Consider the following 23,472-nt stretch of genomic DNA (forward strand, 5'->3'; position numbering starts at 1 on the left):
AAGGTTTGCTCTCTGAGTCACCAGGTATGCTCTATTTGTGGTAGCAGAGAACAGGCTTCTCATTTAAAAGCCATCATCAGAAGGTAGAAGCTATTTGAGGCTAGTAGGAGGGAGGTGGCTAACACCAGAATTTAGGAAAACTGCCCTTCCAGTCCATTGAGGCCACCAAAGCCACACCTTAAAAATCACGAAGGAAAAAAAGCCATCGGTCCCCAGGCCAGCATAGGAAAGCATAAGAAGAAAGTCGGTTCTGTCCCTAACCAGAGAAAATGACAGAATGAATTCGTTTGTGGTATGGAGAAGGGATAGGCCTGTTATTTCATTGGGTTGAAGAAATTCCCTCTCCCAGAGCAGGTTGACATCTTTGCAACCTTCGGTCTTAGAGAGTTATTTGCCTAGAATGATGAGAGGCTGAGATTTGCCCAGGCTCATACAGCCAGTATGAGTCAGATGCAGGACCCAAAGGTAACTATGTACCCACCAAGCCAGGGAATCTTAAATATAATCACGGGACCCTAAGGAGGGGAGGCCTTCAGGGGATCCATGAGGCCAAAACTATCTTCTTAATAATATGAAGATATTTTAATTTCTTAGAGAGTAAATAGACCTAGATATAACCACCTAAACAGAACTTCTGTGTGGTGGGGTGTCCTCCACAATTTTTAAAAGTGTCCAAGGAGTCATAAGTCCAAAAAGTTTGGTAACTGTTGCGCTGAGGCCTGCTCTCACTTGTTTGTGATAAAGCAGGAAATTTTATTCAAGTGGAACTTTCAATGGCTCCCTATTACTTATATTACATATTACTTATATTACTCTCAGCCTAGTTCCTGTCTCTCTTTCCAGATCGATTTCACTTTATCTTTCACACAGTCTACATTGTGTCCTGATGGGATGTCTAGAACTCGGAGTTCTCTCACCAGTTTCTGTACCTTTATATGGAATTCCCTCTAGAGGTGACCTGCCCTCCCTCTTCAGCTACATGTACTCTCAGAACCCCCATTTTCCTTTAAGATTCAGCTTAGGTTCAGCCTCCTTCGTGAAGCCTGAAGCTTATCCCTCCCTGGTTTTTATTGATTCCTCCCTACTTAGATTGCCTTGTATTTTGGTGTCTGTGCCTGCTATATTCCCTGAGGAGACTGTAAGCTTCTTGAGCAAGATGGGGACTGTTTTTTTCTTTTTTGTCTCTGTATCCCTAGTTCTTTGCACGGTGCTATGCCTGGAGTAAGTGCATAATAAATGAAGTTAGAAAAGAAATCAGTGTTTTCTCATTGCCACGGATGGAGCTGATCAAGAGGATCACTTTTGAGAAGACTAAAGTGGAATAATGCTTAAAGCAGTTAACACAAGTTGGCCCAGGGGCCTTTACCCAGGACTCCAAGCACATTTGGGGTGCTCTGGTCTTGACTTACTCCCCCTTTTGTGCTCTGCACTTGAGAGCCTGCAGCTCTTCCAGCCTGGGCTAAGTGGAGAGCTGAGCTGTAATCCAGCGACATTTGATCAGGTCATATGGATGGTTTGAGGATCTCATCCGTATGAGTAGGCCCTTCACTGGTGAAGATTACTACCCCTCTACACTTTTTTCCTCTAGGTGCTTCTGGTTCATGCATTCTTATACGTTCTTAAGAGAGGTCCTACTCAGGGAGAGAAGCCATAAATAGAGGGCCAGATTGAGAATAAGGAAGATCTGGGTTCAAACCCTGCATGTCTCCTTCACTAGCTGCATGGCCATGGACAAGTCACGTAATTAATACAGCATCTATAAAATACTGCAGAAATGCTGTCATCATTGTGGTTATTATCTGTAAAATGAGAGGACTAGGCTAGAAGGGTCAGCCCTAGTTCTGTAATCTGAATCTAGAAGCACTAATTAAGTACCTGCTGTATACCAGGCACTGTGCCAGGCAGTAAAGATACTCAAAGACAAAAAAGCCAGGCTGGCCCCCAAGGAGTTTACATTCTATCTAGGAAATAACACATGCCCCTGTAAGTAGATACAAAGTATGTACAGTGTTGCTTAATACACAGCTCCAGAATCAAGGAGAGAGAGCTCAGATAAACCTTTTACTCCACACTGAAGGTTTTGGCCTGATTTATCCAGACAATTATTTCATCTCTCCGTGCGCATCATCTGCCATTGATTCAACTGCTCTGCTGTTCGTAAGAAGAATTGTTATCCTTTTATATTGGGAAAATAACCTAAGAATTGTGATTTTTAAAAAATTTCTCCAGTATATATATGCATCACCATTTTAAACTGCAGGCTCTCCTATTGCCTTGAATTTAATTAAAACATCTCTCCAAATTGCAAGTTTTGACTACCAACTTAATATTTTGAAAAATCACTCCCAGGCTGGCGCGTGATGTCAATTATAGAGTAGAGTGATTTTATGATTTAAATAAAGCCTTTAAAATTACAGATTTCATCAGAGGTTCATACCCAGCCCTAGTTACAGCGATGGGAAATGATGGCGAGGTAAAATTTCACGTGGCGTAAGTCTCTGTGTAATGTTACAAGGAATGAAAGTTTAGAAAGAGTGAAAGTGATAGATTTCCTTTGAAAAAAAATGTTTAATCCCATTACCACAGCCTCTTAAAAAATTAAAACGCAGCCTAAAAGCCCAGCTCAATAACTTGTAGTGTGGGAAGTATTATTTTTCCAGTACCAGACTAAAGATATTAAACTTGCACAGTTACTCTGGGGAATAAGTGATGAAGAAAACTCTTACGGGGAATATGTTTCCATTCAATAAGTAATCATGGCCTTCTGCATTCTTCATACTTAGAAAAGGAGAGATCAGTCCAGAACTGGAGATGAAACATGTAGAAGAAAACGTGGGATATTTTTATTCATAACATTTCCCCATCACTTGCTTCCAGTCCTTTGTCTGTATTAGATCTGGAACCGTAGATAATATGAGAATATTGGAATACAGAAATTCCTCCCAGACTCACATGGACTGAAAATCTGACCTCTTGTACTTCCTCTATTACAATTAAAATAGCCCAGCAGCCTAATGTTGTATTGAAGAGTCAGTCATCAGAGGCAGTGAGGATGGAATATTAGGTCAGCTGCACATGTGCTGACCTCCACATTCTCCTGTAACGTTGCAGGGGGGGAAATCTGGCAAGCTTGCAAAGCTTCCCATCCCCACCTCCCATTTACAGGGTTTTTCATGAACCTTTTTTTTTTTCAGAAGCTTGGGTAACCTAGAGTCTCTTTTATGGAAGTTAGCATCCCTTATTGTCCTCTCAGAGCTTAGTGGAAAGCAGACGTAGTCATAAAAATATATTACCTTTCTTAATTTGCTGAGAGGGCAATCTGGGTCTCACATTTATGAACTGACCGTGAGACACTTGGTTTACCCCCGTAAGGTGACCAGCCTGATTTTTCCTCTATTTAGGATCATAGAATTAGAGGTAGAAGGGACGATGGAGGCTATCTTGTCCAAGCCTTTCAGTTTATAGATGCAGAACTGAAGTCTAGACAGGTCAGATGACGGCCAGGAATACACAATTGGTGAGGAGCAGAGGCAGGATTTGAACCTAGATCTTCTGACTCCGGTTTTCTCTCCATTATAATATATCTTGTTGGGCTTAGAGAATGGAGATTTGTTTTCAAGTCTTTCTGTACTGCTTATTTGATCAGATTTATTGAACAAGGCATTTAATTTCTAGAGGCCCCAGTTTCCTTATATTTAAAATATGAGGTTGGACTTGATCATCTCTAAGTCAGCTTTCAGTAGTCTAGGAGATGGAGATAGACAGATGGATCTACAGTCCTGGATGTCTTCTTATAGAAAGAATCATAGACCTAGAGGGATCTGGGAGATCACATAGTCCAAACCCCTCATCTTGTAGATTGGGAAATGGACCACTGAACCCCGAAGGGATGGGTTCAAATCCCACCTGTGATACTTACTGTCAATTCTTACGTAAGACACTTAGCCTTCATTAGCCTCATCTGTGAAATGAGAGCTGGCCAAGAGGGCCTCTGATATCCAGCTATACAGCTATGATTCTGTGTATGACCCTAGACAAATTATTTCATGTTTGTGCCTCAGTTTCCTCATCTGAAGAATAGAGAGGTTGGAATGAATGGAAGTTCTTAATTTTTTGTGTGTGTTCTGGACCCCTTTGAGAGTCCATCAAAGCATAGGAACCCATTCTCAAATTAATCATTTGTTGACAACATTCATAATTGAAAGAAATGCTCAATTTTAGTTAAGGGTTAGTGAAAAATAAAGATCATTACCCCCATACGAGTTCACACACCCCTTGAAATCTGTCCATAGACTCTTGACCTCAGGTTAAGAATTCCTAGACTCAGGGGCAGCTAGGCGGCGCAGTGGGTGGAGCTCAGGCCTTGGATTCAGGAGGACCTGAGTTCAAATCCAGCCTCAGACATAAAACACTCACTAGCTGTATGACTCTGAGCAAGTCACTTAACCCCAATTGCCTCAAAAAAAAATTCCTAAACTCTCTGTTACCTTGAAATCTGTGATTTCATGCCTGAAGCCCATCAATGCCATTAGCGGGAATGTCTGTTTCTACTGGTATCTTGATGTGAGTTGCTGAAGAGGAATGAGCTTTCTAGAGAAATGTGTGTGTGTGTGTGTGTGTGTGTGTGTGTGTGTGTGTGTGTGTGTGTGTGTGTGTGTGTGTTGGAATCAACCACCAAAATGGGGGCTGTTGGCTGGGAAGGATGGGTTGCCCAGTAGCATGAGGGACAGCGCTTTGAAAAATGAAAGCAGCAGCATCTGGCACCTGGAGAACTTTCCCAGCAGATGGCAATGATGTTTTAGGTTGATATTCCCATAAAAAGAAAGAAACGAAAAGTACTTAAACCATTGAAAACAGTTCCCATGTAGAGATGACTGCAAGAGCTGGATACGTTCCCTGTTTGGATGGTTAACTGGCCTCCGATGGAATGTGATTGGGCCCCCCTTCCTGCCCTGGGAATGTTTGGGCTCCAGCATGATTTTGAGGGAGCTCTCCAGGCCTGTGCTAGGTTTGATGTGGTGTGTTTTCCTCTTTCCAGGTGAAATGTGAGGCCCGATCAGCCTTGGCCAAGCCCAAGAATAACCACAGCAGCTGTAAAAAGGGCTCCAATGAGGAGAAATCAAAGGTCACCATCGGGGAAGAATGCCGGGCAGAGGAGCAGGCCTTCCTAGTGGCCCTTTACAAGTACATGAAAGAAAGGAAGACACCAATAGAACGAATTCCCTATTTAGGGTTTAAGCAGAGTAAGTATAATTTTTTACCTCTCTTTTTCTTATCGCATTACAGAACTGTTCAGATTTCTTGTGAATTTAAAAAAAAAAAGCACCTCCCAGAGATTAGGCTCAAGGCCTAATTTGGGGCTGATGATGTCCGTTTATACTGGACCCTGCCCCATGTCACCCAGCCAGGCATTCCTCGGCCTCTTCCCTCTCAAGTGCTCCTTCCGGGCCAGTTGCAAAGAGATATTTATAGGCTTCAATCCACTGATTATGACTGGAAATAGACATGTTGAAAGTTTCTCATTTTCTGTTTTGTCAAACTGTAGTGTCTGTAATGCCTTTCTCCTGAGATAATAAAATGACGTAGTTTTATCATGCACAGATGTTGCCTATGAAGAAACAGATATTAAGCCGGAGCATTGAAAGATGGTCAGAATAGCCACAAAGAAAGAGGAGACATGTTTTCCCAGCAAACCTCCCTCTCCCCCGATTTGTTGGGTGATAACGAATAAATAGCCAGCTTCAGAAGAAATAAGGAGACAGTCTAGAACAGAGGCCCTATTTCGAATGACTTTAATGTTAACATTTTAAGTGTCAAAGTTATTTACAACTGATCAGAATTCCACTGAGGAGGAAAGCACATATCTCCCAAGTTCGCAACTATGTGTAGAAATGTCTTAGTTGCCTATAGATCCAGTGACACACAAAAGAGAGAGAGCTCCCTGCCTTGATATATCCCTTTCTCCAAACATATCTTCCTAGATTAAAACCATGTGTCATTTTGATGAAGAATGTCAAACCTGTGTGTTTTACATAACAATTTACATACCTAATAGCAGTTGGCACTGATTGCAACCCAACTCTCACAGCCATTATAAACTTATATAACGACGAATGATTACAATGTTTGTCTGAAAACTGGTTTCTGAAAATAGAAGTGAAATTAATCTAAGAACAGCTTTGCTGCATAATGCATTGACTCAGATTAAATCAAGGCCTAAGCAAAGCTCTTGAGTACTCTGAAAAAAGTACACGGTTCAATGAGGCTTTGAGAACACGATGTGTCAGAGAGCCTTGTTTTATTTTTATTGTAGTCCTTATTTCTACTGCCAAAGAATTACTCGACATTCAGATTTGGGGGGAGAAGGGGGGCCTAAATGACCCAGTCCATGGCAGTCCCCCTTCCATGATATTCTGCTCAAACAGACAGTTTGTTAGCTGTTCACTGGAGTTGCTAAGTGTCATGGACGTGGGCTACCACCACAGAGAGAGGCCTGTAAAAAAAAAGCAGTGTCCAGCACACAGATGGCCAGAGGCTGAGTGGGTACATGCAGCATGCTCACCTCGGAAGTCCTCTGCCAATGAAGAAAGGCTTCCTGCCCCTCTGGTAGATCTGCTGCATGGCTGCTGACTCTGGTTGGAAATATCAGCGCTGTAGTCATTGAAAGTCCCCACGCGTGTCTGAAATACAGGATGGGCCTTTAACATGGCGTGGCCATCCGTTATTCTATTATGAAAGCAATAATATATGAAAATAGCTGTTATCTATTGATTATGGCGGTTCTTCTCCGAGAGAGTCGTAATATATTACTATTTAATCAATGGCTTCTTCACAGAAGCTTGGTGAATAACTCCGCTTTTAAAATCACACACTTTTCCCAAGGACAATTGAGCAATAGGGTTCTGCTGTCAGACTGATGGAAACAGTACTCAGATTGTCCTTTTCCTGATCCTAAAAGTAGAACCATTTCCGTAACTATGTATTAATGTTCCCTAAGATATATTGTAAATCATCCCATATCCTGTTGTTGAATGAATGAATGCCCTTTGGTAAACTGTTTCCCAAGTAAGTCTGTCTCTCTCTCTCTCTGGGGTGGATTAGCATGCCTATTTCTCCCTCTCAGTTTATTTATTTTTTTTAATGTTTAATTGAAATTTCTCGGAAGTACATTAATGCAATGCTTATCTAAATACTTATTATCCCTCTAACAGTCAACCTTTGGACTATGTTTCAAGCTGCTCAAAACCTGGGAGGATATGAAACAGTAAGTGTTTAAATAACTTAAATGAAATAATTGTGCAATCTCACTTTCCCTTCTTTCACCAAAATGGGAAAGAAGCAAAAGCCAGCAACCATAGACCGGCTTTTCAAATAGCTCTACCCTTTGGGGGTTTCTCGGGCCACTCTTGGAACCGGTCCCAATTAGTCCCAGGTTTGGCAAAATTGTAAACTTGTCGTAAAAAAACAACAAGTGGAAAACATATGGAAATCTTCCTTGTCTAGGAAATCAGTTGGGTCTGTGATTTTTCCCCATGTTGAGAAAGGCTTATTATTGTACGAGAGGCCAAGATGGAATAAAAGAAATTTCACTTGGCAACATACTTGACATCTGTTCATGTCTAATATGGGAAATGTATTAAAGGCTTTCAAAAGTAATCAGTATTGGCCATTCAGGAATAATATGCAGCAGAATCTTCTCTTATTGCTAGCACACACCCAAAAAAAAGAAAGGCTTTATTAGACAAGGGTCAATGCCACATAAACAGGAAGTGATCAACCTAATTCCGAAAAGGCTCTGACACTTTTTATCGGCTGATTCTGTCTGACAGGAACAGTTTATTTTTAGCCCACAGGAAAATTTAATGGCCACGGATTTTGCAGCATATTTTTTGAACCTATAAAATGTTAAAGCAGCAAAGTTGGATTAAAATCTTGAAATCAGAAGAAAGAGCTGCGTTAATACAGCCCGCAGAGATGACATCTGCAATAAAACCAATTGATACACAAAGATGTAGTCACTGGAAATGCTTTCTTTTGCACACAGTGATCAGATTAAGCTCTGCAGTTTCTTCAGAAATTGAATAAGAAATTTTTTTTGAAAGAAGTAATCTGGGTTATCTCTGTTTGGTAGTAAAATGACAATAAGAGACACAAAATGAAGAAAATGAAATTCATTTTAGCCCAAATGTAATAACCAGTAGGTTTGTTTTTTGTGTTTTTTTTCTTTTTTTGGTTGGGTTTTTTGTTTGTTTGTTTGTTTTGTTTCCTTTTTATTTTTTTGCCAGATAAAGCATACTGTCCTGCAAACTAATGTCATGGTTTGATGCAAGGGGCTGGGGGTGGGGAAAAGGTGACAAGCTCTTTGGGATACGTATGATCCCATATTTACAGGACAGATATCTGCTGTGCATTCTGACTTGAAATTCTTTGATAGGTTTGTTTGTGTGTTCCCATGTATAAATTCATTTTACGTATGGTGTATGCATGTTTATAAGGAAATGTAATCAATATATGAACTGCATATAAAATATGCATTTCACAGGCGTGAGTGATTCCCAATGTTTATTTTCTTAAGTGCCCTGAATAAAAATAAACAATGTAATTATTACACATGGATGGCTCTGTTGATAGGAGTGGTAGATGGCTCTAACCTTGACTCCATGGCTGCCACCTTAGTAGGATACTGGGCTAATTATAACCTTCATCTTTGTGAGAAAGATGATAACTTGTTCAGAGTATGTCTCATAGATTTAGAAGTCAACCCTGTGATCAAACCGATGTTGTGAGGGATAGGGATAAATGTTTTCTATGAAATGAAAAAGAAAGCTTCCACAACAGTCCTACCGTGAGCCTTCATCGTGGCTTAGAGGTAGTCTCGGGTTCCAAAAAGCCACTTGGTGATCCCATCTGTATGTGATTGGTGTCCAAGGATGGGTCTTGCTAAGTTTGGAGTGGTTTGTCATCTGAATGTTGGCCAGCAAGGACTGAACCCTTTTGCCCACCTTCACTTGTTAAAGTCCCTGCTGAGTCTTAGAAAAGTTGCAGTCTGATTAGCAGAAGGAACACCTATGCCAATGAAATAATAAGTAGTAATGATGACAGTAACAGTAGCTGACATTTGTAGACAGTTTTAATGGCCTAAACTACTTTTTGTCTGTTGTCTTCCTGGGACCTCACAACAATACTCAATGGCAGATCCTTGAAATACCAAAGAAGAGGAAAAAAATATTCAAACCATATTAAATACTATTGTTGCAAAATATATTCTTTTTGTTTGGTTGGTTTTGTTTTGCTTTTTGGTGAAGCAATTGGGGTTAAGTGACTTGCCTAGGGTCACACAGCTAGTAAGTGTTAGGTATCTGAAATCGGATTTGAACTTGGGGCCTCCTGACTTCAAGGCTGGAGCTCTATCCATTGCGCCATACAGCTGTCCCAAAATACATTCTTTTAGACCCAGCAACTCTGAATGCCATTCACTGTTGAGGAGAGGGCTGGTAAATTCACCAGTTCTCCTTATTCTCATGTCATTTTCCTCCCAGGTACTTTTTTCATGCAGGAGTAAAACAGCATAGATTGTATACGTGTAGCAGATTACATATCCCCGTTTGAGGTAACAGAGGGTATTTGGGATGCTAACTGGACAAATGATATTGGCAAGCGAGATTGAGGCTGATCTTCCATTTGGATGCATGCCCTGCCATAGCTAATATTGACTTGTACCTGGAGGCAGACCTCTGAAGAATACTGAAGCCAAGCCAGTCTGTGACTGTCCCCTTCTTCTAGTTGCCCTTCATCTCTCTCATCTTCTGCTGGAGTAGGGAAAGAAGACCCGGTTTTATTTTGTTTTGTTTTTTATAGCAGCTCCAGTTTCCTCCCTTGTCCATCTTTGTGTTCTTGGGAGCCATTGACTGGAAAATCTAAAGGTCTAGTTGTAGATTTGCTGATCTATTAAACAGGAACTGCTTCTCTTGGTCAGATGACCCACTTTGACTAGTAAGAATTATGTGGTTGTATGATAGGGACTTTCCTTTGAAGTTATACATGGCAGATAAAGCGCATAATCAACACCACAGAATGGTATTTCTCTTTTGCTTCTTTTCCAGCGTCTTCTTGACTTAGATATTTTCATGTAAACTCTAGTGAATTTTGAAAGCAATTAAGTCCACTCCTTCATTAGACTCGCAGGCTAAAAGGGTTCAGCAGAAGTGCTTTGTTGCATAGGTTTATTCTCTCTCAAATACCCAACTGCCAGAGCTATCCCTTTCTAAACTATCCATTTTAACTCTTTGAGCCTATTCCTGACATCTGACTTATCTTTTTCAAGGTATCTGGGTGAGCAGATTTCATAATTGTCCTTGATATGGATCTAGTGATCCTTCATGTGTGTCTGGTGTCCAAGGATGGGTCTTGATAACTTTGAAACTTTTCTAATGACAGGGAGTTGGACTCAGTAATTTAAACCCTGTGATTCTCACAATGTTGACAATCACTTGGTTTTTCCTCATAGCTAATGTTATGTAAAGGAATATATCATTAATTTATAATGGTCTAAAATCATTGGCTGAGATTTAAGAGAGACCATCTAGTCCAGGGTTCTTAACCTGGAGTCTGTAAAATTTTAAAAATATGTAGTAATCCTGTGTATTCGATTTTATGCAAAAACAAACAAAAAACTATTATTCTGAGGTGAGGTTTTTCTGGACTGCTAAAAAGATCCATCACATACACACACACACACACACACACACACACACACACACACACAGAGTTAAAAAACACTTGACCTAGGCTGTTTCCGTTATTTACAAGCGAAACAGCTGTGGCCCAGAGCGATCAAAAGAATCCTCCGTTTTCAGTGGGTTCAGTGATAGAGATGACATTCAGACCCAGGCCCATATTCTCACCCTTTATACCACCATACTCTTCTTGTTGAGAAAACAAGTGTGCATCAGAGTAGACGAGAGAATCAAGATGAGCGTTCGTATATGGCAGCGGTCAGTCACTCACATGTGTAAAACTTGAAGTTTTATCTGGCTTCTGACTCACGGTAAGATAAAGACATCTCACTGGCATCCTTGGTGGTTACAGAATAGACTCTTTTAATTGGCTTGTTTTTGTTTGTGGTTGTAAGCTATTTCAAAACTTCTGGATGCTGTTTCAGATTGTGGGAGCCTTCGGTCTCAGCCCTTTGCAGCCCTCAAATTGTATGACAAATTTTTTAAAAAAAGAAGACAGGGCCGAATTTGTTCTTCAGGTCTCTGTGGTATGTCAGAAGTAGCGCTCTCTCTTCTCTTGGCCAGATGGCAGGGACGGGAATGGATGCGGTATCTGTAGATCCCAGTGTTTAGAGCCTATTAGTCTGTGGGGATGGATTTGATTTTCTACAAAAGCCTATGCAGGAGAGCTTGTTCATGTGCAGTGATAAGCCTACAGTTGTTTTGTCACTTTCAGATTTCCCTTCCAGACTTGGGCTCTGATGGGCCGCCCCTCTCCCTACCCTCATTGGCTAGGCCAGCGGCAGGTGGGTGACCTCTCAATTTTCTTCATCCCTGCAGAGAGTTGTGGGTCTTACAGCTGATGGAGACACCTGGGGCCTTTCCAAGCTACACGACACTTATGTTGGTCTGAGAGGCATTCCCCATTGGCTTGCTGCTTCTGTGGCTAAGGCCAGCCAAGAGCCAAGAAAGGATCGCAAGGAGAACAAAAAGTTCTAATGGATTCCTCTTCTGGGGGCTTGGGATGAAGAACCACAGCAGTACTTGCTAAGCCTGTCGATTAATTGCTTCCCCTCTCCCCTCCCCAATGTGACATGATTTTTTTTTCTTTTCATTTTGGCAAATGCCTGTTACCTTCACAGTGTGTGGGTTAGGCAGAGTTTGACATCATTCTCATGACATCCTCCGAATCTGACCTCAGTTCTCTGGGCAGACGGAGCTTCTTGCTTAATTTGAAATTAGCTGGGCCAAAGATGATGTCATGTAATTTGGAAAGACTTGAGTTCCTGGAGTGCTACCAGAAAAAAAAAAAAGGCATATTCCTTGAATTCAGCTAGCCCTCAGGCCTCCTGGAGAAGAAACATTCACAGAATGAGCTAGGGCAGTCCCGGGAGCAAATGGGCCTTGGTCCTGCCTAGGCCACTGTGAAGCAGCCCCAAGGTCCCAGCACATCACGGCTGTCTCTCTTCTCACTGAGGATCATTTGATCTCAGCATCCTCCTCTTCTTATCTCGAAAGATCCTTGATTTCATTGGTGAATGTACTTCCTGCACTGGCAGAGATCAGAATCCTTCTACCACTTGGTAGATAACGTCATGACATGAAAAGACAGCGCAGTGAATTTGGAGTCAGAGGACCTAGGTCATGCCTACTTTTGCCAGGTGCTGCCTGGTAGATCCTGGGCAAGTCACTTCACTTCTGTCAGACTCCACTTCCCCATCTGTTAAATGGGAACATTGCATCAAATGACATGATATTTGTAAAATTCTTTACCAACTTTAAAGTTTGTAAATATGTCTTATATGAATATATATTAAATATAAATATGTATACTATATATAACACATATTACATGACTATATAACATAAATTTTATATATATGTAACAATAAATATATATCTTATATAAATATATATAAATGATAGCTATTGGTAGTATTAGCTCTCCGGACTTCAGTTTTCTTCTCTTTAAAATAAAAAGATTCAATTAGATGACCTTCAAAGTCCCTTTCAGCTCTAAATCTAAGATCTATAACCTACCCTAGCACCGCCTTCCCCAAAATGGTGGCCAACCTTCTGATGAGGAATCTCTCCAGACTTAGCTGGTCTAGTTTCTCAGATGATAGTATCCATCTCTGAGCCCATAGTCAAGACATTCCTGGCTTAGCAGGCATTGCTAGGGCTTGTTTTCCATTGGCATAGCCTTTGGGGTTCCATGGTCAATCTCCACACCAAGATAAGGTATTGGAATTGGTCTTGATTACAGGCTCTTTACCTTCAGGAATATTATAACTCACTTTGAAGGCCCAGGCTCGGCTTTGTCAGGAGTATATTATGAAGATGGTAGATGGATTGTCTTTTGGGCTGAGTCTATAGTAAGGATAGTCCCTATAGCATGCGAATATCTCTTAAAGTTAAAATACCCCAATCATTCAAATTGGAGTGCTGCACTGATGGTCAGGGGGAGGGGGTTAGGACATGGGGAGAGGTGATATTTTTTCTCTCATGAATTCGTATGAATGATATTTTTCAAATATTGTTTGCTTTGATTAGTAACCATGCTTCACATAGGTGAATTACACTTCTAGTAAGGATCTAAAGAAGCTAGGGGTGCTGGGAGCATAAGGAGAGAGTATACTTTATGAGGGATTTTGTAGGCATTGAACCTTATTCCACTGGAATTCTTAAAGTAGAACCTCAGAAAGTCCAGTGGTGAAAGAAATGCAGACAGACAAGTGGATAGGGAAGCCAAGGATGACCCATGTTTGGTGAAGGGATGACCTAAAACAGTTGATGAGAGGGTCTCAAAAGGCCTGCCTAGCTGGAAGTCTCTGGTCCGGGGATCCTGTCACCATGGCAGTCACCACTGAAGTGACGCCATGTCCTGGTAGCTACTTAGGCTCACACTGTCTTTGCTACTTAGATGGCCAGTATATGTGCCAAGTAGAGCTTTAGGGATGAATGCAGGTGCCAGTAGGCAACCTTAGCATGCACACACACCACGTACCATAGCCAAAAGAGAGAGAGAGAGAGAGAGAGAGAGAGAGAGAGAGAGAGAGAGAGAGAGAGAAGTCTAAGTCTTGATTTACTGCTGTCAATTAAGAGAGGTGGAATAATCCTTGGATAGAGCTGACCTCAGAGCCAGAGAGTTCTGGGGTTCAACTCCCCCCCGACACATCCTCTCTGTGCCCCAGATAACTCTCCGGGACTAGATGTTGCAAGGATGCTGCTGACACACTTAGGTAGAAGAGGTTCCCTCGTCTGAGAGTACCTTATATCACTAAAATCACAGGGCCAAGCTCTTTCTTAGCCATATAAAGAGAAATTTTCCCTTTGGGTGGTAGCCATGGGTTTCTCCTCCCCAGAGAGACTGGGATAAGGCAAACATAATTATTCTACCTCTTGTCAGTCTCAAAGACATCTTAGATACCCTATGCTGAGTGGGCTTTTGAGATTTCTTATTTTAGGACCCATGGTCAGCATTTGAATGAAAAGTAAGTGAGAGTGAGGCTGGAGAAATAAAGCAAAGAGGAATTTGTGTCGAAGAGATCCCAGGACTTAAAAGCCTTTTGTAGTCGGTAAGAGCACATTTCATGGGTTTTTTTTTTTCTGGCGCAAAGAGAAAAAGCAATTTGTCTTAAAACCTCGACCCATCAAGGAGTGTAGCCATTCAGGGCTATGGCTTTAAAATACAGTCAAAACAGAGATAACCTTGGCTAAGATCCTGTCTTCATTCATGATGACACCAGTATTAGCAAGAGCTGTAAGAGAGACACAATTCCTACTAGTGGGTGCTAACAAATACCAATTCTAACAAGTGTGGACATGGCTTATTAATGCAGTACTGTGCCCTACACACTTCCAGCTGACTCAGTTTCATTCCCAGTGTGAGCAGAATTCCTCTCCTTTGATAATTCATTGCTTATTCTCAAAGACATCATGTCTTTTCGATATCACAAGTATGTTTAACAGTAGGGCCCACCATGGGGGAAGAAGACCCTGTTGGTCTTTACCTCTTAACCCAGTCATAACTGGAACTCTTTTGTGAGTGGTATTGAGAGACTTAGAATTTGCCAACTCAGCTTTGGGAGGTCATTTAGATCCGGGTCATGTATAGTCGACCTTGGGTGGGGTGGAGGGGTGGTATAAGGACCAGAGAGACATTTGGAAACACAGGGTATGGGAATCTGAGGAAATCTAGTCGTTAGCCACTTGCCAACCCCCAACATTTGATAAAACCTCCAAAGCCAAGAAACTAACGTTTATCCCAGAAGCACTTTCTCCCAAAGCTGGCTTCATCAGTTGCACCTGAGTGACCACATGAGCCAAGTTGTCATGGGCAGTATGGTAGCTAGGAGCTATGGACCTCGGACAGTTGAGTTTAATACAACAAGACACACCTCTGTTTTCCCTCTGTCCAGAGAGGCTCAAGAGCAGTAGCACATCCCAGGAGTGGCATATTTTGACAATTCTTTCTTCCTTTTTTACCTACAAAGTCTCTGAAGGAAAAACAGGCCTCTTGAACAGAATTAGCTCATGATTGTACCTTTAAGCAGGTTTGGGGGAAGATTGTCATTAAATATAAAATCCTTATCAAAATATGTATTTTGAGTCTTGCTGAAAAGGTTCCTGTAACCATTTATTAGAATCGAAACCATCCTGTGAATAGAGGAGGATTTTAATTTCCATTTTACCTGCTGGTTAGACGTGAGAGGTGGTTCTTTCTAATAAGAACTCACCAAACAAAGGGTTTCAAGACTACTTCACAGGGAATTGAACAATACTAAATAACATATTGTCTCAAGGCCCTACTTTGGCTTGTTGAGAAGGTTTTACGAAAATGAAGGGTTTCTTTTTATGTAGAGCAGGAAAGGCGCCATTTACCCTATAATATTTAACCACCCATCTCCTCCTCTTTAGATTACAATTACAGAGCCCAGATTGCAAGATGTGAGATTTGTTTTCTTTCTGATTGCTGCTTGTGGCCCCTTAGTGAACTCCACTGGCAGCTCCATGGGTATCTTTGAGCAGAGCCTCAGGCTCTGATTGTGTTAAACTCCACCAAAAATGGCCCCTTGGCCACTCACTCAGTCTCATTCCTGTCTTCTACGGGCTCTGCTTTAGAGCATTCACATAGGGCGTAGAAATTTGCCCTTTTTCTTCCTACCTTCAAAGATACACCCACTAGCCTTGCCGGGATAGAGTAATGACGTGGTTTCCCCAAATTATTCTTTTGCCAGATCTCCCATCTGTTATTTTGTAGATTCCTAATTTCTTTACAGAAAAGGAAAAAGAAAACAAGAGCATGGTAGGCAATTCAATGTATTGTAAGATGTTTATTTTCATTCACCCAGCCCAATAAAACACGTAGCTCACATATTAGCTTGGGGAGTATGTTTAGATTTTGTTAGCATTCAGTCGATATACTCTTTTGCTGACCCAAGTTAATAAAAATAAACAGCTTGTGACATATAAAGTTACAGATCTGAGTTTTGTTTTGGCGGACGTAGCAAGCTGGGATAAAAATACAGCCTGGGACGGCTGTGAATTCCATGACCAGTTTGATTTCCTGGATTCCATTTGACTAATGAGCTAATCAGTAATTTTGCTGAGCTCTAGTTTCATTCCAGTGGCTAACCATGGGATGTGATGGAGCGAGGTCTAAGTTGGAGAACTTGATTGGGGTGAGCAAATGTCAGGATATCGAGGGGAGGGGAGGGGAGGGCTACCTTCTGTGAAACTAAATGGAGTGGCATGATATTGAACCAACAGTCAAATTCCATTTCCTCCCAGTCAAGAAAAGGGATGGCTATCAAGTTAGGGTACAAAGCCATAAGCTCCTTGTACATTCCATAGACTCTTTGCTCTTGGGTTTCTAGAACATACTGTTCTTGTACTGTTCAATATGCATTCAAGGCTGTGTTCTCGGATGCTGTCGAATCTCTAAAGACGCATGTTTGAATTTGCCATCACCATTTTTTGCAGATAACAGCCCGCCGACAATGGAAGCATATTTATGATGAATTGGGGGGTAATCCAGGGAGCACGAGTGCAGCTACATGTACCCGCAGACATTATGAAAGGTAAGAGAATGCTTCCTCTCAATCCTTGTTTAATTAAAAGCATGTTACTTGGGAGACACTTGGTCAAGGGTAAGAGAGAAGAGGAGGTCAAGGGACTTTTTAGAAGATATGCAAAACATCCCGCTGCCACTTTAATTAACCTACCACTCTGTGATGAAAATCTGAGTTTTTATTTTGCGGGTTCCAGATGATCAAAGAAGATGCTTTTGCTTTGGGTGTATGTGGCAATGGTATCCATTGGGTAGGTCCCTACTTTCACAGGCATTGTTAGCCCTCCCCCTAGTGTTGGCCCCCTCATCACAGAGAGACCTTCTGCTTCAGAAAAGCATAGCTCTGGAGCTTTATTCAGGTCACCATTGGTATACTCCAAGGAGAGATTGCCCCCACTCTGTCTGGAAAGTCACCATTTCTTTAGCCCTTGTAAATTTCCCTGGTTTTTCTTCTTTCAGTTGATGTTTTTATCTACAAAGAGGTATTTGACGTATGAAATCCATTCTTTACAGTTCCATTTTTACAAGCTTCATCCTCTGTCATGGAGGCAGTGACAGCCCAAACAAGATGTAGCCTTACCAGCATAGCCTACAGTCGAGGGTGTACTCCTACCTGCTTTTTCATCAGGGCAACACCTTGCTTACTCATGTCAAGAAAGAACAGTTAACAGAATCAGCACTTGTCCTTGCTTCATGCTTCAATTCCCAAAGCTAAATGGTAGTTTGGTCACACTCTGCCATGATTACGGGTGATCCAACAGGAAGGCGCCCACTGAGCTCAGCATCCTGGTTTCAGATGCAGAACTTGTGAAATCTAGGCATCACTTCCTTTATTAATGGCCACTAATGGCCCGGACTCTGGGCACAGGCAGTAAGCTGAACAAATAGACAATTCACTTGTTTGTTTGGAGGGGAGGCAGGCTCATTTGTACATTTACTAATTGTTTTTCTCTGATGTAATAGTCACCATACCAGCTTTGACCACAGAGTGCCGTAGTAGATGCCCTTCCCAGGGCCTGCTTAAGAAAGACACGTAAACTGTGTGATATGTCTAGGATGGCCCTGTGAACAAATCACTGACTAACCATTTACAGAAATAGAAGGGATGATGCAAAGGAGTGTTGCTAGGTTTGTTGTTGGTTGGTTTTTTTTTTCATTTGTGCTGTGTTTCCTTTGTGGAATATCAAACTGCCTGTAAGATTTTACAGTCAGAGGGGAAATTAGAAATATTCTAAGCTGTCCCACACATTATGCAGGTGAAGATATAGGGGCTGAGGATATATGTGTGTGTGTGAGTGTGGGTATGCGTGTAATGTGATTGGCCCCACTACAAAGCTAGGTCCTCTGACCCTTCTTTTCACACGATACACTTTCAGTTTGGACACAAGATTCAGAAATACTTAAAGCATACTTAATGTCTCTAGAGAGAGGAGACAGCAAGATATAGTGGAGAGAGTGCCAGACTCGGAGACACAAAGACTTAGTTCAAATCCTGCCTGACTTTTATTGGCTACGTAGCTTAGCAAATCATTGTTGTCTGACTCTGAGCCTCGTTTTCTTCTGTAAAATGGAGGTGGTGATGCCTATACTTTATGGAGTTGTTGAGAGGCTCCGACGGTGTATTTAAGCAATTGGCAAGTCTTAAAGCATGCACAAATGGTGTTATTATTATTGTTGTTGTTGCTGTTATTGTTACCAACTAGGAGGCACAGTCTTTAAAGTGCCAGGCCTGGAGTCAGGAAGACCCATCGTCCTGAGTTCAAATCTGGCCTCAGAACTTACTAGCTGGGTGATCCTGGGCGAGTCACTCAACCCAATTTGCCACATTTTCCCCATCTGTTGAATGAGCTAGAGAAGGAAATGATCAGGCCATTCCTGTATCTCTGAACCCCAGATGGGGCCACGGAGAGTCAGACACAACTGAAGGGACTAAACAGCAATAAAAATTATTATCCTTCCTTGTTTGGGACACAGTTACAATGAATACAATGAATAGAATTGGGTTTAATTGTAGCCCTCTGTAAACATCTTTTGTCCCAACGAATGCACCCCTGTGAGAAATTCCTAGGAAAAGGGGTTTTTAATTTATGTTATTAGTCCCCCTAAGTCTAATTTTTAAAAATTGGTGATGTGTTGAAATTATACTATATTAGAAATACGTTCTTTTTTTTCCAACATATAAGCCGTTGTATTGACTTTTACCATTCTTAATGACAACTGTTTGTATCTCGCACAAAAGTCAAAACTCCCGTTCCCTACAATATTCATCCTTGTTAATAAGAGGCAGTGTGGCATAGAGTATCAAGAGTACTGGGACGACCCAGGTTCAAGTCTTAGTTGGAATACGTACTGCCTGTGTGTCCCTGGGTAAGTCACTTACCCTTTGAGTTCTATGCACTGCTCTGTAACTTTAAATCCTAAATGAGTGGCCAGTCAGCCTGGCTTGAGGAAGTCTCCTCAGTGGAAGACTATCCCTGTGACATTGGAACCTTAGGTTTGGTTCCCTCCCCTGCACCTCACCTCACTAGTAAAAGGGACCATTTCTTCAGCCCTTTGAGGTTTACAGAGACCTACCCTAAGGGTAAATCAAACCAGGATTCTCATGAACAGTCTGTAGATGAGCTAACAGAGGCTGCTGGGGGATCAGTGTCTTGCCCACGGTCTCAGGAGGCGCTCCTGACTTCACAGACGACATCCTTTCTACTGATCTGCACTATCTCTACGATTTTCCATGTGTCCCTATGGTTCTGATGCTGCCCTCTGAGATAAGAGGTCTGGGAATGGCATTGAACCCAGTGATTGTTCATTTCTGACTGAGCCTGGTTGGTGCTGAGCATCTGCATGCCTCAGTCCTGCCTTCAAGAAGCTTCTTTTCTGTTCCACAAGACCCTCCACATCCTTCCTGTCTGTTATGTGGACAGATTCCTCAAAAACACGACACTCAGACTCTTCGCAGACCATCTCTAAGAACATCATTCCGACACTGTGCGACACCCTCACCTAGTGGAAACGTTCACTCCCCCATCTCTGGCGAAAGTGTTGAAGGTTCAGACAGCCTGGGAGCCAGAGTCACATGGTTGGGGGAACCGAATTTAATTTCTGTACAAAATTCAGTCAAATTTGTTACCCAAGTAGAAACAGCATCAGTATGGAAGGACAGAGATGGGGAAATAGGATTCAGTCAAAAGGCCACACTTAAGGACCCAGAAGGTCACGTGTGGCCTTCAGGCCAAAGATTCCCCACCCCTGGTTATGCACATCGGTGCCTTTGAAAGTGATGCATACTTACACTCCCAGCTAAATGATTTGTCTCTTCTGCAAGTGGCAAACACCCCAACATGTTTCATTCAGGTCTCATTGTGCAATCCTAGTGAGGAAATTTATGGCTGAAGCAATTTGAGGAAATGATTATGAATGAAGCAACAGTGTAGGGGAGAGGGGAAGTCAGGTTATTTCATGAACGATCTCACTTGATAAAAGGGGGCAAGGGGACTGAGGCCTAGGGAATTAACTGCATCACACAGGGCTGCAGGATTGCCTTAAACATCCCTTTCACTGAGAGGGGCTTCGTTGGAGGAGTCAGGGTCTGAACCCTAACAGAAAGTTAGCCATCAACTCCCCAGGGGCTTATTAACATGCTTCTTTAGAACAGGGACTGTTTTTTGTTTCTGACCTTTCTGTGTCCCGATTGACTTGCAAGTAGTAGATCCTTAATAAATATTCTTAATTTGAACTTATGTATCCAGACTCCAAGCCCATTGTCTCGTCCACTGTGATTGAAGATTAACTTCAAAATCATGTATTCGTGATGGGCACGTGTGGTATTAACAGAAATAATTCCAAGTTCGCTAAATTGGTGAAAGGACTGCAGCATTCCAAATGATTTGGAGAAATAAGGAGGAGCAGAAATTCCTCGTGGGTGATCATCTAGTTTCCCTGCCTTTAGGAACTTAGGACTGTCTCCTAAATTCATTTGTGTGTAGGCAAATGTTACTTTTTCTGGTATTTTCCACCATGACAGTTGCAACTGGCTTTTATTTTTACCCAGTATCCACTTTTCTTTTCAGGAAGAGGAGGAAGAAGAGTAATTTACTGTACGTTCCCCCTCTGATTCATTTTTCAGGTCATGTGTTTCATGTTCCAGTAAATGCTTTTGTTTTACAATCAGGAAAAAAAAGTAGCCAATCTCTCAGTAAGTGTTATTTGTACAGCATGTGAGTTGGGCTGCTTTGGGCTTATTAATGAGCATAGTAATGAAAGCACAGATTATTGAATAGAATCAATGGATGTTTTTATTTAAGGCGTAGCAGGAATCGCCACCGTGCCAATGAATGCATTGTTGTCGCTGAGGGGTCTGACTGGCCCAAACCTGCCTCTGATTGGTTTAAATCAAATGGGTCCAAGCACTTCATAAAAATGGCTTTGTCAGCCTAGTTTTGCTTCCAAACCTATTCATCTCTGTCAGTTTTTAATATTAGTACCAGGTTCTTGGCTGTAGTCCATTAATACTGTATTTAATTGCTCATGTTACAGATGATTACCAATATAAAAAGCATTCACGTTTTCCCATCGTGAGACTGTTGCTATGTAGACAGTTCAAACTCAGCAGAGCTTCTGAAGCATAATAATAACAACAATAATAATAATAATTATAATAGCTAATATTTACATAGTGCTTCCTATGTGCTGGGCAGTATGCCAGCTGCTTTACAGTTATTTCATTTGAGCCTAGATTCTGTTATTATCCCTATTTTATAGATGTGGAAACTGAGGCAGGCAGAGATTTGATACTTGCCTAGGGTAACTCATAGTTAGTGTGTCTGAGGCTGTATTTGAACTCAGGTGTTCCTAACTCCAGGCCTGGCGCTCTGTCCACTGAGCTAGCTGCCCCGAGCATAGTCATTTTAGGCATCTCTTGCTCAAAATTCAGATTTAGGATTGCATTGGGTATTAGTGGAAAGGACTGTCCTTATTTGCTGCTGAATTTAAGAGTGTCATGTTTTGCCCTCCGTGGGCTGCCACCCGGTTCTCTGTTTCTGAGGTACTTCTGTTTTGCTGTGGGGTCCTGCATCTCTTTCTTCTATCAATAGCAGAGCAAATGGACCATGGCTTCTTTTGGGTGTAAGACACTCTGAGTTTGTTTTTTAGCACGGTAATGCAGCTTAAATAGCTCTGCTTTCACATGCGAGTTTCTTTTCTTCTCCTAAGAAAAAAAAAAAAAAGGAAAGAAGAAAACCTTCACACAAAATACCAGATTACTGGTTTTAATTTTCCTGAATAAATTACATGGTCTCTTTCTGTGGAGTGCATGAAGTTGTTATTAGGGATTTGAAAAAGCTTTAAGACAAAAGTTCCTTAGGATGTGCTTTTCTGAGTATTCAGAGACTCAAAATCATAAACAAATGTCTTTGGGGGTGGGAGAGTGGGTGATGGGGGCCTCCTCCTGATGTAGGGACCAAGTTCATCGGGGGCATAGATCCAGAGCTGAAAGATACCTCAGATGCCGTCAAGGCCAAGCCCCTCATTTTACAGATGAAGAAACTGAGGCCTGAGGACCTAAAAAAGACAATATCACAGGAGCCTAGATTTAGAACTGGAAGGTGCCTCAGAGACCCTCAAGGCCTACCCCTTTAATTTTATAGATGAGGAAACTAAGGTTAAATGGCTTCCACAGTCACATGGCTAATTAAAGGCAGAGCTGGGATTTGAGATGAGGTGCCACGGCGCCATGTTTGCATTCTTTGCGCCGCACCAATTGACCTGCATCCAACTAGCCCTGACTCCCTTCCTTGAGTGTTCCATGGGTCTAACGCTATGCCAGGAAATCAGGAAAGTCTCCCCATGACGAATATAGGGAGTCTGTACCTGGGCCGGGTGTACTTGGGTTCATCAACTGAATGACATCCAGCTAGAACAGCCTTCTGACGTGGAAGCATAGGACAGGGTGTGGCACACTATATATTTTGGGCAAGATAAAAATATGCCCCTGTGTCAATACTAAAAATACCCCAGATTCCAAGGCAGCTTTGCAAATTATGTGGACAGGGGCCAAGGAAAACCAAGGTGATCTATGGCTCTGTTCTTTTTCAGCTCAGATAGAAATCTGGTCTCTTCTTGTATATTTCTGCCACCCTAGAGGCTATAAAGTTGGTAGATCAGAAGGTCACTGAATCATGGAGTTTTAGAGTTGAAAGGGACCTTAGAGATCACCGAATCTGACCTACCACTCAATGAGGAATCTTATCTCTAAGATCCTGAACAGATGGCCATTCATTCCCTACTAGGTGCCCCAGTGGATAGTCAGGAAGACCTGAGTTCCAATCTGGTCTCAAACACTTAATAGCTGTGTGACCCTGGACCAGTCACTTAACTTTCCTCAGTTTCCTCAAATGTAAAATGGGTTAATAATAGTACCTACCTCCCAGGGTTGTTTTGATGATCAAATGAGGTAATATTTGTACAGCACTTAGCACAGGGTCTGCCACACAGTAGACACAAATGCTTATTTCCGTCTTTCCTTCCTTCTCTCCTTCCTTTCTCCCTTCTCTCCTTCCAAGTGTCTCTAGAGAAGAAAGCACTCTCTTCCTTCCCAGCCTGGCCAGTTCCGTTCCTAAATTCCTTCCTTATATTGATCTCCAATCTTCCTCCTTAGAGTTACTTCCCTGTGGTTATTATAATTAAAAA

At 41.9% G+C, this 23,472-nt stretch overlaps 1 protein-coding gene across 3 annotated transcripts in view; it reads left to right on the forward strand.

Moving 5' to 3' along the window:
• The window catches only part of ARID5B (AT-rich interaction domain 5B), a 206,923-nt gene that overhangs the window by 163,635 nt on the left and 19,816 nt on the right, over positions 1-23,472 (forward strand). For all 3 annotated transcript variants that reach the window (XM_020998264.2, XM_020998263.2, XM_020998265.2), the window contains 3 exons: positions 5,039-5,243; positions 7,212-7,264; positions 16,701-16,798. In XM_020998264.2, the coding sequence (XP_020853923.1) occupies positions 5,039-5,243; positions 7,212-7,264; positions 16,701-16,798 (356 nt within the window). The remainder of the gene's footprint in view (positions 1-5,038; positions 5,244-7,211; positions 7,265-16,700; positions 16,799-23,472) is intronic.

Source organism: Phascolarctos cinereus, unplaced genomic scaffold (assembly GCF_003287225.1).
Source record: "Phascolarctos cinereus isolate Bilbo 61053 unplaced genomic scaffold, phaCin_HiC Scaffold_3;HRSCAF=262, whole genome shotgun sequence".
NCBI lineage: Eukaryota > Metazoa > Chordata > Mammalia > Diprotodontia > Phascolarctidae > Phascolarctos > Phascolarctos cinereus.